This window comes from Oenanthe melanoleuca, chromosome 1 (assembly GCF_029582105.1).
Source record: "Oenanthe melanoleuca isolate GR-GAL-2019-014 chromosome 1, OMel1.0, whole genome shotgun sequence".
In the NCBI taxonomy this organism is placed as follows: Eukaryota; Metazoa; Chordata; class Aves; order Passeriformes; family Muscicapidae; genus Oenanthe; species Oenanthe melanoleuca.
Genome location: NC_079333.1, coordinates 27,155,452 through 27,171,403, shown reverse-complemented (window position 1 = coordinate 27,171,403; position 15,952 = coordinate 27,155,452). Strand labels below are relative to the sequence as shown.

At 46.3% G+C, this 15,952-nt stretch overlaps 1 protein-coding gene across 9 annotated transcripts; it reads right to left on the bottom strand.

Moving 5' to 3' along the window:
- Positions 1 to 520: 520 nt before the first annotated feature.
- Positions 521 to 11,585, bottom strand: PEX5 (peroxisomal biogenesis factor 5). 9 transcript variants are annotated; one of them, XM_056504599.1, is made up of 16 exons: positions 11,555 to 11,585; positions 11,076 to 11,278; positions 10,636 to 10,671; positions 10,317 to 10,449; positions 9,580 to 9,714; positions 8,464 to 8,569; positions 7,189 to 7,279; positions 6,702 to 6,818; positions 6,244 to 6,336; positions 5,948 to 6,067; positions 5,236 to 5,379; positions 3,026 to 3,096; positions 2,643 to 2,858; positions 2,340 to 2,505; positions 1,986 to 2,143; positions 521 to 1,631 (listed from the first exon to the last, which is right to left on the bottom strand). In XM_056504599.1, the coding sequence occupies exons 2-16, from the start codon at positions 11,223 to 11,225 to the stop codon at positions 1,430 to 1,432; spliced, it is 1,938 nt and encodes a 645-aa protein (XP_056360574.1). In that variant the 5' UTR covers positions 11,226 to 11,278; positions 11,555 to 11,585; the 3' UTR covers positions 521 to 1,429. The 9 variants fall into 9 exon arrangements, with proteins under 9 accessions (XP_056360574.1, XP_056360582.1, XP_056360601.1 ...); XM_056504607.1 differs by lacking the exon at positions 11,555 to 11,585 and adding an exon at positions 11,481 to 11,519; XM_056504626.1 differs by lacking the exon at positions 6,244 to 6,336 and having other exon boundaries at positions 11,555 to 11,584.
- Between the last annotated feature and the right edge of the window lie 4,367 nt (positions 11,586 to 15,952).

Sequence of the window (15,952 nt, the reverse complement as noted above, 5' to 3'; positions counted from 1 at the left end):
TGTTTTGCATGCATTATAGCAGTCTCAGAACAGTGCATGTAGGTCTCAGTGCCACAGGGCTGGATGGGAGATACAGGGGCAAATAAAGCTCAGAAAATATACAGCAAATACTATTCTCTGCACACACTTGCTGCTCCAGCAGGGAGAGAAAAACAAGCCTGTGAGGTTGAGGTATGAACAAACAGGTGCCTGATGGAACAGGAAGGGGCAGTGCTTGCTGCCTAAGCCCCCAGCCTTGACTACTGCAGCAGTCATATTCCATGAAAAAGTGATAAAATGTAACACAGCTTCCCTCACTGCAGAGGGCCAGAACACACAAAAAAAAGTGCATCACTGACCTCTAAACCTGAGCAAGAAAAAAAGAGAGCTTTCGGCACATGGAGGCTCTTCTGCTGGCTCACTGAACTGAAGCCTGGGGCTACAGCAAAATGAGGTCCTTTAAACTTCATCTGCATGCAAGCTATCAATAAAGCAAAACCTGGGTCAAAAGAAGAGATAGAAACAGAGAGAGAGACTAATCTATCTTTTGAAAAGCAGTGGGGTTATACCTTTATTATACAAAATACTTTACAATTAAAAAACATTTTCCCCGATAAAATCATATACAGATATTTATAATTAACAAGATTCAGTTACACACAAGATGGGGACTTTTGCACAAAGGAAAACAATGACAGATGAGCAAGAGAAAATTAAGACTTTAGCCCTTTCCCCACCATATTTTGGGAGAGGTTACATTTTAGATTTTTATTCCTATTACCATCTCTCAAGCATGAACTCTGGGATCTCCCTTTACCCTGATAGGGTAAGGGCCTCCACCCATGTCCCCAGCATCAATACAATACTCGTCTTAAAAGGTTTATGAAGAGACACTGAGAAAGAAGCATCTAGCTGTACCATGAAGTTACCAGTGGCCAGAAAAGGGGACTAGTGCCCCAGTTTTCCCTAGCAACCCACATATACACACATGCAAGTACATACATGGGGAAGCATGCTCAAACCCCACCATTTTTCACCCTTTTGGGTGAAACAGCAATACCACCCTCCACAGCAGCCTGAACTAGAGGCACACCCTTGTAGGCAGTCTGCAGAATGGCTCTCATAGCCAAGGTCTTACAGTCAAGTTGGGCAAATGCAGTCTGGCAAGAGGGCAGGATGCTGCTGTCTTCCCCACTTTGATCATCTGTGAATGAGCAGTGTCAGTCGTCATGGAAGTGATAACGTGAACCGTTCAGAAATGATCAGGCCACAACAGATGGGTTGGGTAAGTTGCACACTTCACCGGGGGTACTTAAAAATAAACAGTTGCCAGTGATCTGCCCTACCAGGGCAAAGATGTGTGTGAACCCTTGTGAATTTTCTCCCTAAGAAAGGTCATTCATTGCTGGGCTAGGCAACCACTGCACTCGCAGGGGAGCCTATCCCAGAGTCACTGCTGCAGGCCAAATGCCCGCAGCAGTGTGGGCAGGTCACGGGCATCAGCTGCCCCATAGAGGTCACTCTGCCCCAGCATGGAGAGGGCCATGCGCAGCGTGCTCCAGATGTTGTCAGACATAGCTCCTTGCTGCCCCCGCGGACCTCGGCTCTTCTGCTGCATGTGCAAAGCCTCCAGGAAGTGCTCCACAGCCTCACTGCCAACAGGAGAGTACACACGTGCTTAGTGGAAAAGATGGTACATCTCACACTCCCTTCCCCATTTGCTTCTAAAGTATTTCGCCTCCGAAACAGTTTCCTCCTCTTCACCAGATCCTACCCCACTCCAGAACCAGAGGTCCCCCTTTTCCCCCTAGAAGAGTCAGGAGTCCAGATGGCCTCTACTCCACCTGTAACTGCATGACACTCGGATCTCTGGGCAGTGCACACCCTCGCTCTGTTCCCCTATGCCAAGAGAAGGCTGTAGGCAGTGTGGCCCTGCCCTCATGACCTGTGGCAGTCTGTCTCCCACAGACACACTCTCACAGCAGAGCTGCCCCTCCTGCGCTCACCGGTGGGCGCCCAAGTTGATGCAGCTGATGCCCAGGTTGTAGCGAGAGCGGATATATCCCGGCTGCAGCTCCAGTGCCCGGCGATACGCAGCCACAGCTTCTTCACTCCGGTTCCCATTGGCCAGGGTGGCACCCAGCTTGTTCCACAGAAGGTGGTCCTGGAGGAAGGAGCACAGAGAAAGGGCTGAGACGAACCGGATCTCTTTAAGATCCAAGCCAACCCCTCCTTCCCCATATGTCTGTCTTACTTCCCCACTCCAAATATGCACCTCTCGTACATGCCGCACCTCTACCCAAAACTTCACCCATAAACCTCCAAGTGCCTCCAGCACCCCCACCCTGCCCCTTTCTTACATTGGGGCGCACACTGAGTGCGGCACTGAAGCAATCCACGGCCTTCTCGTACTCGCCACTGAGGTTGAAAAGGACACCCAGGCCACACTGGACATCAGGATCCACAGTTGAGGGGTTGCTGCGCACAGCTGCTAAGAACAGCTCTTTCACCTCCATGAACAGTGAGCTGCAAAAGCACAGAACAGGATACTGGTGTACTGTGGAGAGAGCTGGCCTCAGGCTGCTCACTCTGCTCCTGCCTGGACTAGTCTGAGCCCTCCAAGAAGTCTTTCAGCTGAGGGCTGATTTGTAACCATAACTCACTCCGAGAGCAGGGAACTCAGGACACGCTTGGAAGGCCCCAGGCTGGTCCCCGAGACACTCTCCTCTGGCTCCTTGTTCAGCAGGTGGGCATAGTCCGGTTTGTGGCGCAGCCAGTCCCGCAGCGTCTCACACGCCTGCTTCTGCAGGGACTCATTGGTGAAGCTCACTGCTAAAGCCATAAGTGCTGTCAGGTTCCCAGGCTGCAGCTCCAGGCACCTGCAGGGCAAAGAAAGAAGTGAATGCAGGAATAAATCAGTGTAGGAGACACCCAGACACAGGAGGCAACACACTCAAGACAGAGCACCCCATGACAACCGCATGGTCCTTGTGGCACTACACACCCAACAAGGAGCCATGCTCAGCAGCTCTGCTGCAACACTCACTGTCTGAGGGCACTGATGGCCAAAAGTTCCTGTTCATTCTCTGCTTGGGTGGTTCCCAGATATTGCCAGGCCTGGGGAAGACACAGATGTACAGTCAGACTTACAGAGTAAAAAATCAGCCAATAAGCCACAAACACAGAGATTAAATCCAGTATATTATGCTGCACAGTTTTAGAGTGCGATCAAATAGACCAAAGTATACACATTAGCCACAGGTGTAAGTTCCTCTCAAAAGATAGACAGATGTCATGGCACATAGGTCCTTAAAGACAATAAAATTGGCATTGTTATAGTGAACAGAAGTGAATGTCTACCTGGAAATCTATCATAAAGCAACTGTTGGTAGTTTTACACTTTTAGATCAGAGAATCTCCACTTTTAACTTCTAACTGTGGTCAAATTGCAGAGGAAGGAGGAAAATGCAGATCTCCTATTTCCCAAGAACAAAATGGCATAGCAGCAGTGCTAATAATGAGACCCCCGAGGCAGGCAGCTGTATGTACTTGTGCAGTGGTCCACTAGCAAGTAGTAACCTTGGAGAGTTGACTTTCAGACCTGAAAGTAGAAGCACTGTTAATTTTACTGAATTTCCAATCATCATGACACCAGTACATGAAAATGACTTCCACCTCCAAGCAGCTAATATAAGAAATATTTAACTAGGCACTAAATCCAAAGTATCTGTTACTTTATGCTGATAGCCACACCCCTGGCTCCAAAATAAACTATAGTTGGTGGGATTGTCAGCATGATGTACCTGCTTTTTGAATGTAGGTACCCACTGCCTCAAGGTACCCACAAAATGAGGTACTAACTGCCTCAAGGAAGAAAATTGTTTCATTAGCAAAGACACAAAAGCCCTGCAGAAGGCAATCTACTCCCTTTAATCTCTCATGCCTCACCATACACAGCTAGCTAGAATTCAAGCACAGCTGACCAGCAATAACTGCAGTGTTCTGCCAGCAGGAGAGCTGATGAGATTCAAGGTAAAGTTGTGACATGGACCAAAGCAAATATGACATTTCCTTCAGAGCAATTGTTCATGTCTATTTGATCACTGTACCATTTGTGAAGTCTTGACTTCTCCTGTACTTTTTGCAGTCACAGTAGAAAAATTCAAAATGTTTTTAATACAGCTAGCCAGAATTGACCCAAGGTTTCTTCCCTGAAGAATTCAGAATGTTTCCAATACAGCCAGCCAGAAATGGCCCAGGATTTCTTCCCCCTAGGTTTCAATTACCTCTCCATCATCCTCAGCCTGCAGCCCACACTGCCTATGAGAAAAAAGCAACAGTTCTAGAAGGGCATTAAAACCTTTTGACCACTTTAAAGCACATATTCAAACCTTCTGTGTACTTTTCATCTATTAGCATTACACTAGAAAGTCAGATGGCTATTCGCAGAAACAAAAAACCTCTGTTCCAAAACTCTCATTTAAGTCTCAGGGTAATCAAATTATGTATGTCCAGTCATATATAATTAGCAGGGCTTGAACAAGACATGCTGAAAATTCAGCAGCCCTGGATCCTTGAGGCTGGTGCTCCAGAAAGGCACCATGTAAGTGTATTTGCATTCTTCCCAACAATATCCATGTCCCCTACCCCTGGAAAAAGGAACACAGGCTATTCAATTTCTCAATTCATCCTGCAGTAGCTGAAGTGATTTATGGAAAAAATTATTCAGTGAAAAAGGAGTTGGAACTCTGCCTTCAGTGTAAAAATCCTTCTTTGACCCACAACTTCAATTAAGACTGTGAAAACACCCAACCCTTTTGGGTCACATCTTTTCCTAGCACTTAGATAAAAGACTTAGTCAGAACCCTGGTCTAATGAGCTTCTCAGAATAAGATTTTAATACAGATACAGAAAGCAGTGATCCTCAATAAGCTCCTCCAAACTTACAATGCCAATAAAGACTTTCACAGAAACAACTTGAGAGATGAGAACTCCTTGTGTTGGCTCCACGCACAGTCTCATGTACTCCAATGACATTACACAGCTCTGGGCCAGACGACTTTATGCTTCCTGTAACTGACCTTAAGCCAGAAACCTCCTCCCTCAGAGGCTCCCTGAGGATTCACACACATCAGCTACAAACTCAGAGCTGCAAAAAAACGAGGCGTTTTCACAGACCCTGCACAGGTCCTACCACTGAAGGGGGTTTTGTACACCTGCTCTGACAGCTCAGCCCTTATCTCTGCTGCCACTCACCTCCATATGATCTGGTTTCTGTTGCACTGCAGCCTCAAAGAGCAGGACAGCATTGGGGAGGTCACCTTCCTCTAAGCGCTTCCGCCCCTCTTCAAAGGCATCCGGGTGATCCCTCATGGGATTGTCTTCCTCAAACTGGTAACCCTAGCAGGACAGACAGACACACAGGGGCTACAGCTACAATACAGGCTTAGGGAGAAGAGCACTCTACAGCACAACACAGTCTAGTCTCGCTTCATCAGGAACACTCAAACTGCAAACTAGCCAGCACAGCATCCTCATTGCTAATTTGTAGCAGATCAGAGAACAAGGGTGGTTCTTCCTGCATGCTCTGCGCTGGAAAAATCCCCCAAACCAGACCTGGAATAAGTTGCTAGAAATACAAAACATTTAGTATGGATCCTATTAGCTTGGAGAGGAATGGGGGAGAAGGGCAGGGATGGGGCCAGGGAACACAACACTTGAACTCATTGCAAAGAACCCCTGGTATTTGGTGCTGGACAAGAACCAGATAGCATTTGCAGACAAGCCCAAGTGAAAACAGTATTTAACCCCAAGCTGATCAGGGACAAGGGTGTAAATAACAGCAAAGCATCAGCGTGAGAAGGAATCCCAGCAGCATTTAGGGTCTGTGGAGCTCAGGCGAGGCAGACACGCTGTCAGTCTCCTCAGGGCAGCCCACCACAGGCTAAGAGATTCTGTTCTCCCCTACCTTGTCGTATGATGAGGAGTTGAGGTCTTCATATTCAGAGAGCCAAGGGTGAGCCTCTGCATCTCTCTTGGCCATCTCCTCACATTCTGCCTGGAGTTTGTCCCAGAACTCCACATCTGACTGAAGGGAGAACAAAGTGTGACTAGAGTACCTCAGCCATAAACTCAGGTCTACAGACATGCCAGAGAACTCCTTCCTGGATGTTTCCAGCCCTCCTCAGAGCATGCAAAGGAGAGAGGTAACCCTACCATGGGCTCTTAGTTGGCACCCCAGCCCTCCTTCTCAGCCAGCTTTACCTCCACAGCAGCCTTTGCCTGCTCAAATTCCGTATCAAGAGTTGTCATGTTCCCAGATCGCGCAAATTGATCCACCCAGGCATCGGATGCCCCCTGGGAGTTTGGAAACAGAAACACACCTTTCTTTTCAGAATTTGGCAACCTCAGGGCACATCCCAAAACAGCAGGAGAGTCTGTAATGACCCTTCCTCCCCATCAGTAAGAACTGATGGCCTATGAAGTGGAAACGAATTCATCTGAATCTCCTCTTCCTCACAGATGCTGTGGGAGATGAGAAAACTCAAACTGTCCAAGTACATTCCCAGCTTCTGGCTAGACTCTGCTAAGAGCCCAACAGCCCCTCCCTTGCCTCCCTCAGCACTGCTGAGAGCTGGACTTGCCATTTTCCTTTTCTCCCAGACTGTGCACTGTGGCAAAATGCTTTCTTCCTTCAGAGCATACAGGCCTGGGGCTCCTACCTGCTGCTGTATAAACTCAGCTGCCCATTGCTCTGCCTGATCTTGGTCTCTGTGGGTCACCTGATTAGCTTCGATCGATACCCTCCCATCTCCGATCTGGCGGACAAACTTTAGGAACTGCGGCAGAGAAATGAAACAAGGGTGGAACTGGGCAGATGCTGTGCCCACAAGCCCTCAGCCCATGCCCCCCTCCTTCACTAAGAGGGCTTCTCTCTGCAGAGCGAGCACAAAAGGCCCAGAAAGATGGGAAGGACTGGACTTCACAAGAGTGGAGATGGATAATATCTAAAGTGGATTGTAGGGTTCAACTCCCAGGAATCAGGGAAGAAATGGAAACACGGGACAACAGGAGGCTTTATTCCTTTACTATCTTCACCCTTCTCAACTCCCCATACCCTTTATTCACAGTAATATAATTACTACTAATTATGTAATTAATTACTACTTCACAGTAATAATTAATCTCCGCCCCAGTCTGATTTCTCACCTCAGTATTCTTTAGTTTTGGATCATCCACTTTGGAAAGGAAATCAGTAACAGTTTTCTTAAGATCATCCTCAGGTTGGTATTCTTCATACCTGTGTTCCAAGGCAGTAAAAGGGAAAGAGAGAGTCTGATACCAGGCAACAGCGAACTCTTTCACTAATAAGAATCTACACAATGGGGCAGACAACAGTATTGAGGGATACAACCCCTCCTCAAAGATTCTGGGCTTCTTCTAAGTGATTCAGTACCATTATCCATGTGTAAAAATTCAAAATTACTACTACGTTAGCTGCACAAGTGACTAACACAAACAGCAGCAGAATTAAACAATCACAGAGTCAGCACAGTTCTGCAGAGCACTCTGGATTCCCTGCCAAGCTCACATGCCATCAGACATTGCAAGTTTTAGCACTACCAGAAACAAGGTCATATAGCCAGGAACAAAGAAAGTAGGTCATGCCCACTGAAGAGGAAAATAGTGCGTTGGAAAAGCATAAGCTCTGCAGAGGATTGAGGGCTTACAGCAAAGACACAACTCAATGTCGTTTGGCTTACAACAGGTTAGGACCACTTCTAGGTGCTACCACTACATTCAGTCTTGGGAAAGTTTTTGGAACCGGTGGCAGTAACTCGGGAATGACCATTATTTGCAGAAAGCTATCAGAGAAGGCAAGAGCCAGGTGCAACGAGAATCCAAATATACAAAATTTTTGTATGGAAAGATTTTAGAAGCCCAAAATGCTTGTGTGTGTTTGGCTACTTTAACTGAAAAACTTGATTGTACTCAACAGGTACCTGCAGAGAGATGATCCATCTTTATTCTACCACAAAAATACACATTAAAATAACAATGCAGAAGGCGGAACCTGGAAATATGTCAAGGAAAGGCTGGAAGTGGTTTGTCGGACAGGAAGAACTACATGATGAAAGTTTACAACTAATAGAGCCTAGCAAAATGCATCTGTTGCAGAAAAAACATTGCTGAACTCACTCCTGAAGTCACCTTAAGGAGCTTTGCATCAGGGATGAGATTAAGTTAGCCTACAGGATCAACTTATCGTCCTGGAACTAGAGAACAGAAAAGCTACACTCTCTTAAGAGAACTTCAGTTTGCAAGCATAGTTTCCTCCTTTCTCTGAAACCAAAGGCCTGAGTATACCAGTCTAAGCTAAATGACTCAAAAGCATTCAGGCCACAGCAGATTTCTATCACCTTTCCAAACTTCACTCACCTAAGTGCCTAGCAGCAACAGCTAGCCTTGAAAAGTCAGACTCACCATTTATCTGCCAAAGACTGATCTTCTGATTCCCCAAGCCACAGTTTCTCCTCTGATTGCTCTAGGTATTCTTCTGCCCACTTGGCAGGAGACACAGACAATGGATCTGCAAAGGAAGAATGGGGAGAAAAGTAAGACAGGCAGACCACCACACCTTTGTTTATGCTTGCTGCTTCTACCTTTGTTTATTCTGATTTAAAAATCAAGCCTTGGGTTCAGACAGTGAATTAATACAGAATCCACTGTGGTGACAATAAACTTACGATTTTCTGCTTTAACATCACAACTTATTCACCTGCTCCCTGGGAGATACTATGTAGGTCAAGAAAATTAGCAATGCATTACAAGTCTCTGTCAAAAGCACAACCTATAAGCACTAGGTTTTCATCAGAACTTTCTCAAAGACCTTTGTAACTTCTAATTTATATTCCCAGAAATGTAAAGAGTGAAGGTCCAAGAGTGGGACTACCCAGCTTTCTACAGTGGCCACTCCTGGAGAATAAAACAGCATCTACTTTATTCTTTTCCATAATTTCCAGATTAGGGCACAGATGGTAACAGGACCCTATTCCAGACCCAGTTCTATACACAACACAGGATGGCTTTTCAAAGCTTAACCCTTGGGCCAGAAACACTCACTTTGCACATTTATAGGCTGTAACATCTTTCTACCTTCATAAAACTGACACAAAATATTTGGCCAAAGCACACTAAAGAGTATTTACCTTTGTACCAAAGGCAAATTTAGCCTTACGAGAGGGAATTAGAAAACACATAAGCAAGAAGCAGTACAAGGCCATCTCCTACTTACATCAGTTGAATCAATTTTTATAAAAGTAATTTAAATAGCATGCTTCTTCTAAATTCCCTAACTTCCTAAAATAAAAAGACCCTGACACCTAAATAAAAGCTTGCACATCATACTGTTCATAATTTGACTTAACCATAACACCATCACAAAGCAGCTCTCCTACCCTCCACCCCATTAAAGCTGCTACAGAAAACACTGACTCCTGGGCCTAAAGCAATACTCCAATTTCACATTCAGTAGTTTGTCACTATACACTGACATGTGACTGGACATCATGACAGTAATTCCAAAAAAGGACACTTCACCTGTCACTTCAGCAATGAACTCCTGTGACCAGTCAGCCTCATTGTAATCTGAAGAGACATCACCAGCATTATCTGCTGCAGCCAAGAATTCCTGGGTCCAGTTTTCAGACAGTGCCAGGGCTGCCACACCTGGAGCTACATGAGGAAAAAAAAAAAAACAAACCAGAAGTGAAGACTGGAGCACTCAAAGGCATAATTTATTTCCTTTATTTCCAGGCCAGCCCTAACCATTTCTGATCTTTCACACAGAATCACAGAATATTGAGGTTGGAAGAGACCTCCAAGATCATCGAGTCCAACCTATGTCCTAACACCTCAACTCAGAGTCTAGACTATAACATGGCACTAACTCTTTGTTAGAATAAAATCACTGAAATACTTCACTTGGAAGGAGTCTCTGGATGTTGCTAGAGTTCTCACAGCAGATTAACATGAAAGTTAGGGATGAGGTTGTTCAGGGAATTCATCAGGTAACTTTTGAATTTGCCCATGACTGGCAATTCCCCACCCTCACTAGATACCTGTTCCAGTACTGAACTACCTCCTCCAATGGAAGAAATGTTTCCACATACCTAGTCAGTTCACCTTTCCATAAACTGTGTCCATTACCCCAAATCCAGAAATAATACTCCAGATACAATCTCAGAAGAGCTCAATACATGGGAACCACCCAGCTAGGAGCTTAACCATAGCATCAAGATCTTTTCTAGTTCTCCACCTACTTCAGCTCCCCTCACCTCGCTGAGGGGCCTGTCGGAAGCTTGACTGTTCAATCTCTTGCATCTCAGCCAACAGGTCATCCATCTTAAAGGTCTGGGGTGCACGGGACAGCAAAGGGGCATTCTGAGCTTGCAGAAACTCTCCAACCAGCTGCCAAAAACAGAGATGGATTACAAACGTTGCAATGAACAGGCAGAGCCATGGAGTGTGAAAGAATGGCTTGTCAGAAGAAAATATTAGCATCAGGTAAAGGGTAAAATAACAAACAGTGTTGATAAGAAAAGCTTTAAGAAGATTAATCAAAAGCTATAAGTAGAGGAATCAATCTGTTCTTACCTCATCTTCGGTGGCTACTCCCAGTGGTTTGGATACCTGCAGGGAATAGTGGGCAACTGTGTCAACAGTTTTGATCCCATGCCCCTCTCTACACACACACAGTGTGACCCAATTAGATTGTATCTTCCTCTTCCTTGAGCTTAGGCTGTCAACATTTTCTTGCGCTAGCAGCCTGCTAAAGGAGCAGAAACACTTTGAGGGATCCTGTCCAACCCCCTCCCACTACTGGCTAAGGGCCTGTGACAGCGAGGCGCACAGCTCAGCGCAGCCACCAACATCCCTCGAGTGCCCACAAACATGCCCTCACCCCACAACGCTGCTTCGGGTGACTCCCGGGCCTTTTTCCGCAAAAAAGCACAACGCGGCAGCAGCCGCAGCGAGTGCCCCGGCGCTGCTCGCCCCCAGCCCCGGCAGGACCCGGCAAGCAGAGCAGTACTCACGGCGGCGGCGTCGGGCGCCCCGGGAGGCCAGGCCAGGGGGGCCTGCAGCCCTTCCTGCCGCAGGGCCTTGTCCTGGGTGAAGTGCCCCGCCAGCTTCATCAGGGGGTTCGAGCCCCCGCACTCCGGCTCCACCAGCTCCCGCATGGCCATGGCGCCGGCACGGGGGCAGAGAGGGTCGGCGCCGAACCCCGCCGCGCCTGCACCTGCCTCCGGGACGGCACAGACAGCGGGTGAGCGCCGGGCGGAGCGACCGCCTGACCCCGACCCGGCTGCCGCCCGCCAGCGCCGCCTCCCCCGCGGGCCCGGCCCGGGAGAGCACGGACACCCACCCCGCCCGCCCGCCGGGACAGCAAGGCCGCGGCCCCCGGCCCGAGCCCCGCGGCTCCGCTCCCCGTCCCGCGGTACCCGGCCCGTCCCCCGGCCCGCTCCGCCCGGCGCCCGCCCGCAGGGGCCGCGCGGCTCCCCCGCCCGCTCCGCACCTGGGGCCGCCGCGGCGCGCTCGGCTCGCGCGGCGGGGCGGGGCCAGCCTTAAAGGGACCGCCGCCCCAGCGCCTTAAAGGGGCCGAGGGCCGGGGTCGCCTCGGCCCCATAAATGTGTGTCTATATGTGTGTGTATATATGTGTGTATATATATGTGTGTGTATATGTATATATATATGTGTGTATTCAACGAGATGCGTGTGGTGTGTATGTATATACAAGATATATATACATGTATGCACCACACGCATCTCGTTGTATACATAAAAATATATATTAACACATTCAACGAGATGTGTATGGTACAAATGCGTATCTATATGCGTAGATGAGCATATACCGTATAAGTACACATTTGTGGATGATGTTTTGCTGTTTGCTCTGTGGGCACTAAAATGTTGCAGCTGGCAGCCAAAGGTTGAGAGTGCACACATTTAGCTGAAAACTATGTGATATCTTCAGATAAGCCACAGCAATGTCAACTCCTTCCCAGCCTTGATCCTTCTACATTCGTGGTTCCAAAGGACAAACCACCTGGAAAATCAGAGGTCATTTGTGGGAATGGGAAAAGCACCAAGAGGGGTTTGCACGATGTGTGCTGCCTCCCGTGACATTAGGGTGCTAGAAATAAATTGTTTTCAGAATCAAATCCCATCTTCTTCTTTTCAAAGGAACATGCTTCTCTGCAGGGTCCTCTCCAGATTTGTCAGGTTCATTTCATCTGTCCAAAAAGTGACATCTGGTGCAGTTCTAGACACAATTCTTTGACAGTAGATCTTCCTGTCTGCCCTCCTTACAGCTTGGAAATGCGTGTGGCATCTACAGCCAGCTCTGTGCTAGTAAGTAGTAGGTATGGCTCAACAGCAGAAAACCTTTACAGTTAGAATAATTGGGGCTGGAAATACAACATCCTCTCCAAAGATGCTTGGGGAGCTTTATTTGGGCTGTGTCTTCCTCAGTCCCGTGGATGGCACACCAATTAGTAGCTGACATGCATGAGGTGTGCCCTGTGAGCAGCTTAGCACCACCAGAAAGGAATCTCGTTTGCAGGACAAACCCCAGCCCAGCAAGCAGGGATTACTGGAAGACTCATTTTGAAAGCACACTTCTGGCATCCCTGGAAGGTTAAAATAAGACTCACCTGCTATTACCAAACGCCAATCCTGTGTATGCTCAGTGTGATCAAGGGTTAGCAAGAGCACTTGAAGAGAGAGGGATGAAGAGTGCTGTGGGGCAGAATCCCAAATTACTTTCAAGAAGAAGAGATGGGCAACACTGCTCCTAAATAAAACCAACAGACTGCACAAGGACATGGAGTGGGGGAGTATAGGCACTGAGATAAGGCGTGGGCAGAAATCCAAAAGCCACCACAGACTGAGCAGGGAGGAAGACATGAAGTAGTTTTTATTTTTAAATATTTGCAACAAGGTTTTGGGGTATGCCTCTGACACCTATGATGCTTATGATACCAGCTTGGCCTTCTGGTTCAGGACAGGGACAGGAAACACTGCTCTATTAAAAAAGCCCCCACAGCCTTCCTTCTGAAGGGCTGGATGGCCCTTTATCCCTCAGAGTGCCAAAAGACTTTGATGTAACTGGAAGGACCAGAAGAGGCAGTGCTGGCAGAGCATCCAGCATAACCACAACTATATTTTTTGGTGGATAAGTATCCTGCTGAAGCCACAACTGTTTCTGCTTGCAGGGAGAAAGCAAAGGGTCTGATCTAAAGTCAACAGGAAAAGAAGCAGAGTCAATGCACCCCTGCTAGTGAAGTGTAAATAATTTGGCAGCAAGAACTAAAATATCCAATAACTCTTGGAAGGATGAGAGAAGCAAACAGTACAGCTCCTAAAAAGGCTATTCCAGGCTCTGCATCCTTCAGCTGTTCTGAATACCCTGCTGCAGGTCCTGGGCCTGATGGAAACCAGTGACAAAATGGAGGTTGCTGTCTAATTATTCCCCATCCTAACTTAGTGAAATTCATTTTTTCTTTCCAAATGCAAAACTTAGCACATACTTTTATTAAATGGTGTTCTTCCCTTTCAGGCTATTTGTCCCATTGATTAAGATCATTTGTATATTAATTTTCTCTACCAAATCCTTTGCAACATCTCTCAGGTTAATGCTGTCTGAAATTTTTAATAGACACAATTTTCTAGTTCACTGTATAAATTACTGAAAAAAACCCCACTAATAACACACTGAAAACGGATCTCTGCAGGACTCCTTGATACTTCTTTCCAGATGGACAGCATAGCATCAAAAACTAATCTTAGAATATTCCAATCAGCATCAGACTCTCTCAACAGTGATTTCAGTAGATGCAGTTTCCCATGTTTCCTAATGTGCTTCTTAGACTGTGAGATGAAATAGAGTAAAAATCCTTGACCACAATCCTTGGCACAAGCCTGCCATAGAAGATTGGTTTAACTTGATCTCTTCTTTTTGCACATGGAAAACATGAGTTGTCTACATAATATTTATTTGTTCAAATATCACAGGGGAAGGCAGGAAAATGATGCTGGCTGGCCAGTAATTAATCAGATTTTCTTTCTTTAAATGGCCAATATATTTGGCCTTTTCCAATTTTCTGAACCTCTCCATTGTCTAGATATCTCAAAGATAATGGCCAATGGGCCATTCTCAAATTCTCCAGCTATCACAGGATGAAGTTCATGAGCCCTAATTGGTCTGAAAACCTTGACTTTGCCTAAGCGCTTAGAAATCTAGAATTACTTTTTCCCCACTTTCAACTGATGCTATTTACAATATTCACCTAGCCACCACCACAGTGAGGACAAATGAAAAATGCTTGGAGCTTCTAGGTATTTTTGACCAGTTTCCAGTTTCACTGACCAGAAAGCCAGTCCTTCCACTGGCCTTCCCCTCATTGCCCAGGTAGTGACAGGCAATATTGATGAGCTGGTAGCTCTTTTCTTTTCCACTGCAGATAAGGTACTTATTTCATTTTCAAAGTATCTTTGTACTAAACTGGACTCAGTTGCCATGTCTCCCTTAATTCCTTCTCCTCCAGACTAAAGGCTGCAATTTTTTTTTCAATCCTTCTGCTTGAGTGGCCAAGGTAGCTGTTCCCCTCTGTATATTAACTTCCTACATTTGTCTGTGTTGTAGCAGCGTGGTACCCAAACTGGACAGTCAGTCCTGTGTCACTCACTGCTGTGAGTGAAATCACAGCAGTACAGAGCTGTTCTGACAGCTTGCTTCATCTGACCTACAGGCTATCCTCCTAAACACATAAACTGATGTGTGCCTTTTTGGCAACAACATCATGTTGATGTACATTCTGCTTTTTTTTAAGGAAGATGATACTCAATGAACTCTGATGTGCTCTGAAACTGTGCATTTGAAAAAGCAATGGAGGATCTTTTTCCTCTGAATGTTCCCTGTGTTTCTCACACTGATCCTCCAAACTTCAAAGTCATGGGGCTAATTTATTCAGAGGTTTGGGGGGTTTTGTGGAGAGCTTTGGCCCGTTTTCATGTGGATCCAAACATCTGAAAAAGCACCTGTGGTCCCATGAGTGAGGACTAGCGTCAGGAGCAACTCGGCTCTGCTCTTGGACCCATCACTTTCCCGTGGTCAAAAAAAATCAGTTTGTCTTGCCTCCCCTATTTGCAAAACAAAGACGGGTGTGTGTAAGTTTGGGGGTCAGTTTGGAGGCTGGAGGGGGGTTGTTAGTGTTATAAATGGTTATTTGGATATGTTCGTTTTGTCCAATTAATCAAAACAACAAGGTTAAATTTAGCAGCAATTCCTTAATAACAACAGTTGTATATAAATGAATACAATTACAATATATTAGTTACATAAATTTAAGTAAATACAAAATTGAGCAGTGACTAATTCTGTATAATTAAGGCTTGGTTCGCATAAAGCATAAGAAAAACCGACCGGGAGATACCCCAGCCGGGGGTACAGGTAGGATCATTCCTCTCACACTGCATCAAATCAGTCAAGCTAAAAATCTCACTTATATACTGTTCACTAATACATATTAATGCAGAATCTTCTAGAAAGCTCCTCCTAGTTTCTAGTCCTAAAATCTCTGTCACTATGTTGTATTGCAGATGCTTCACCAGTGGTTGAGGGTCTCTCATCCTTTCGGGGGTCTTGTTTCCGATGAAGGCTCTGAGTCTCCCTCAGTGTTGCTGTTTGACCTTGCAGGTAGTGAAAGTGCATTAAGCTTAGGGCTATATAATTAAATTTATGTTCCCACAACAAGCCTTAGTCCAGTGTCCAGTGCTTCGGAATCATCCCAGTTTGGCCCAATTCAAGGTCAAAAGTTTTATTTCTAGATGCTGTTCTTAAACCTACACCCTTACTATTCTCACTCCCACCAAACATCTGGAGGACGATTCCATCTGCTTTGCTTAACC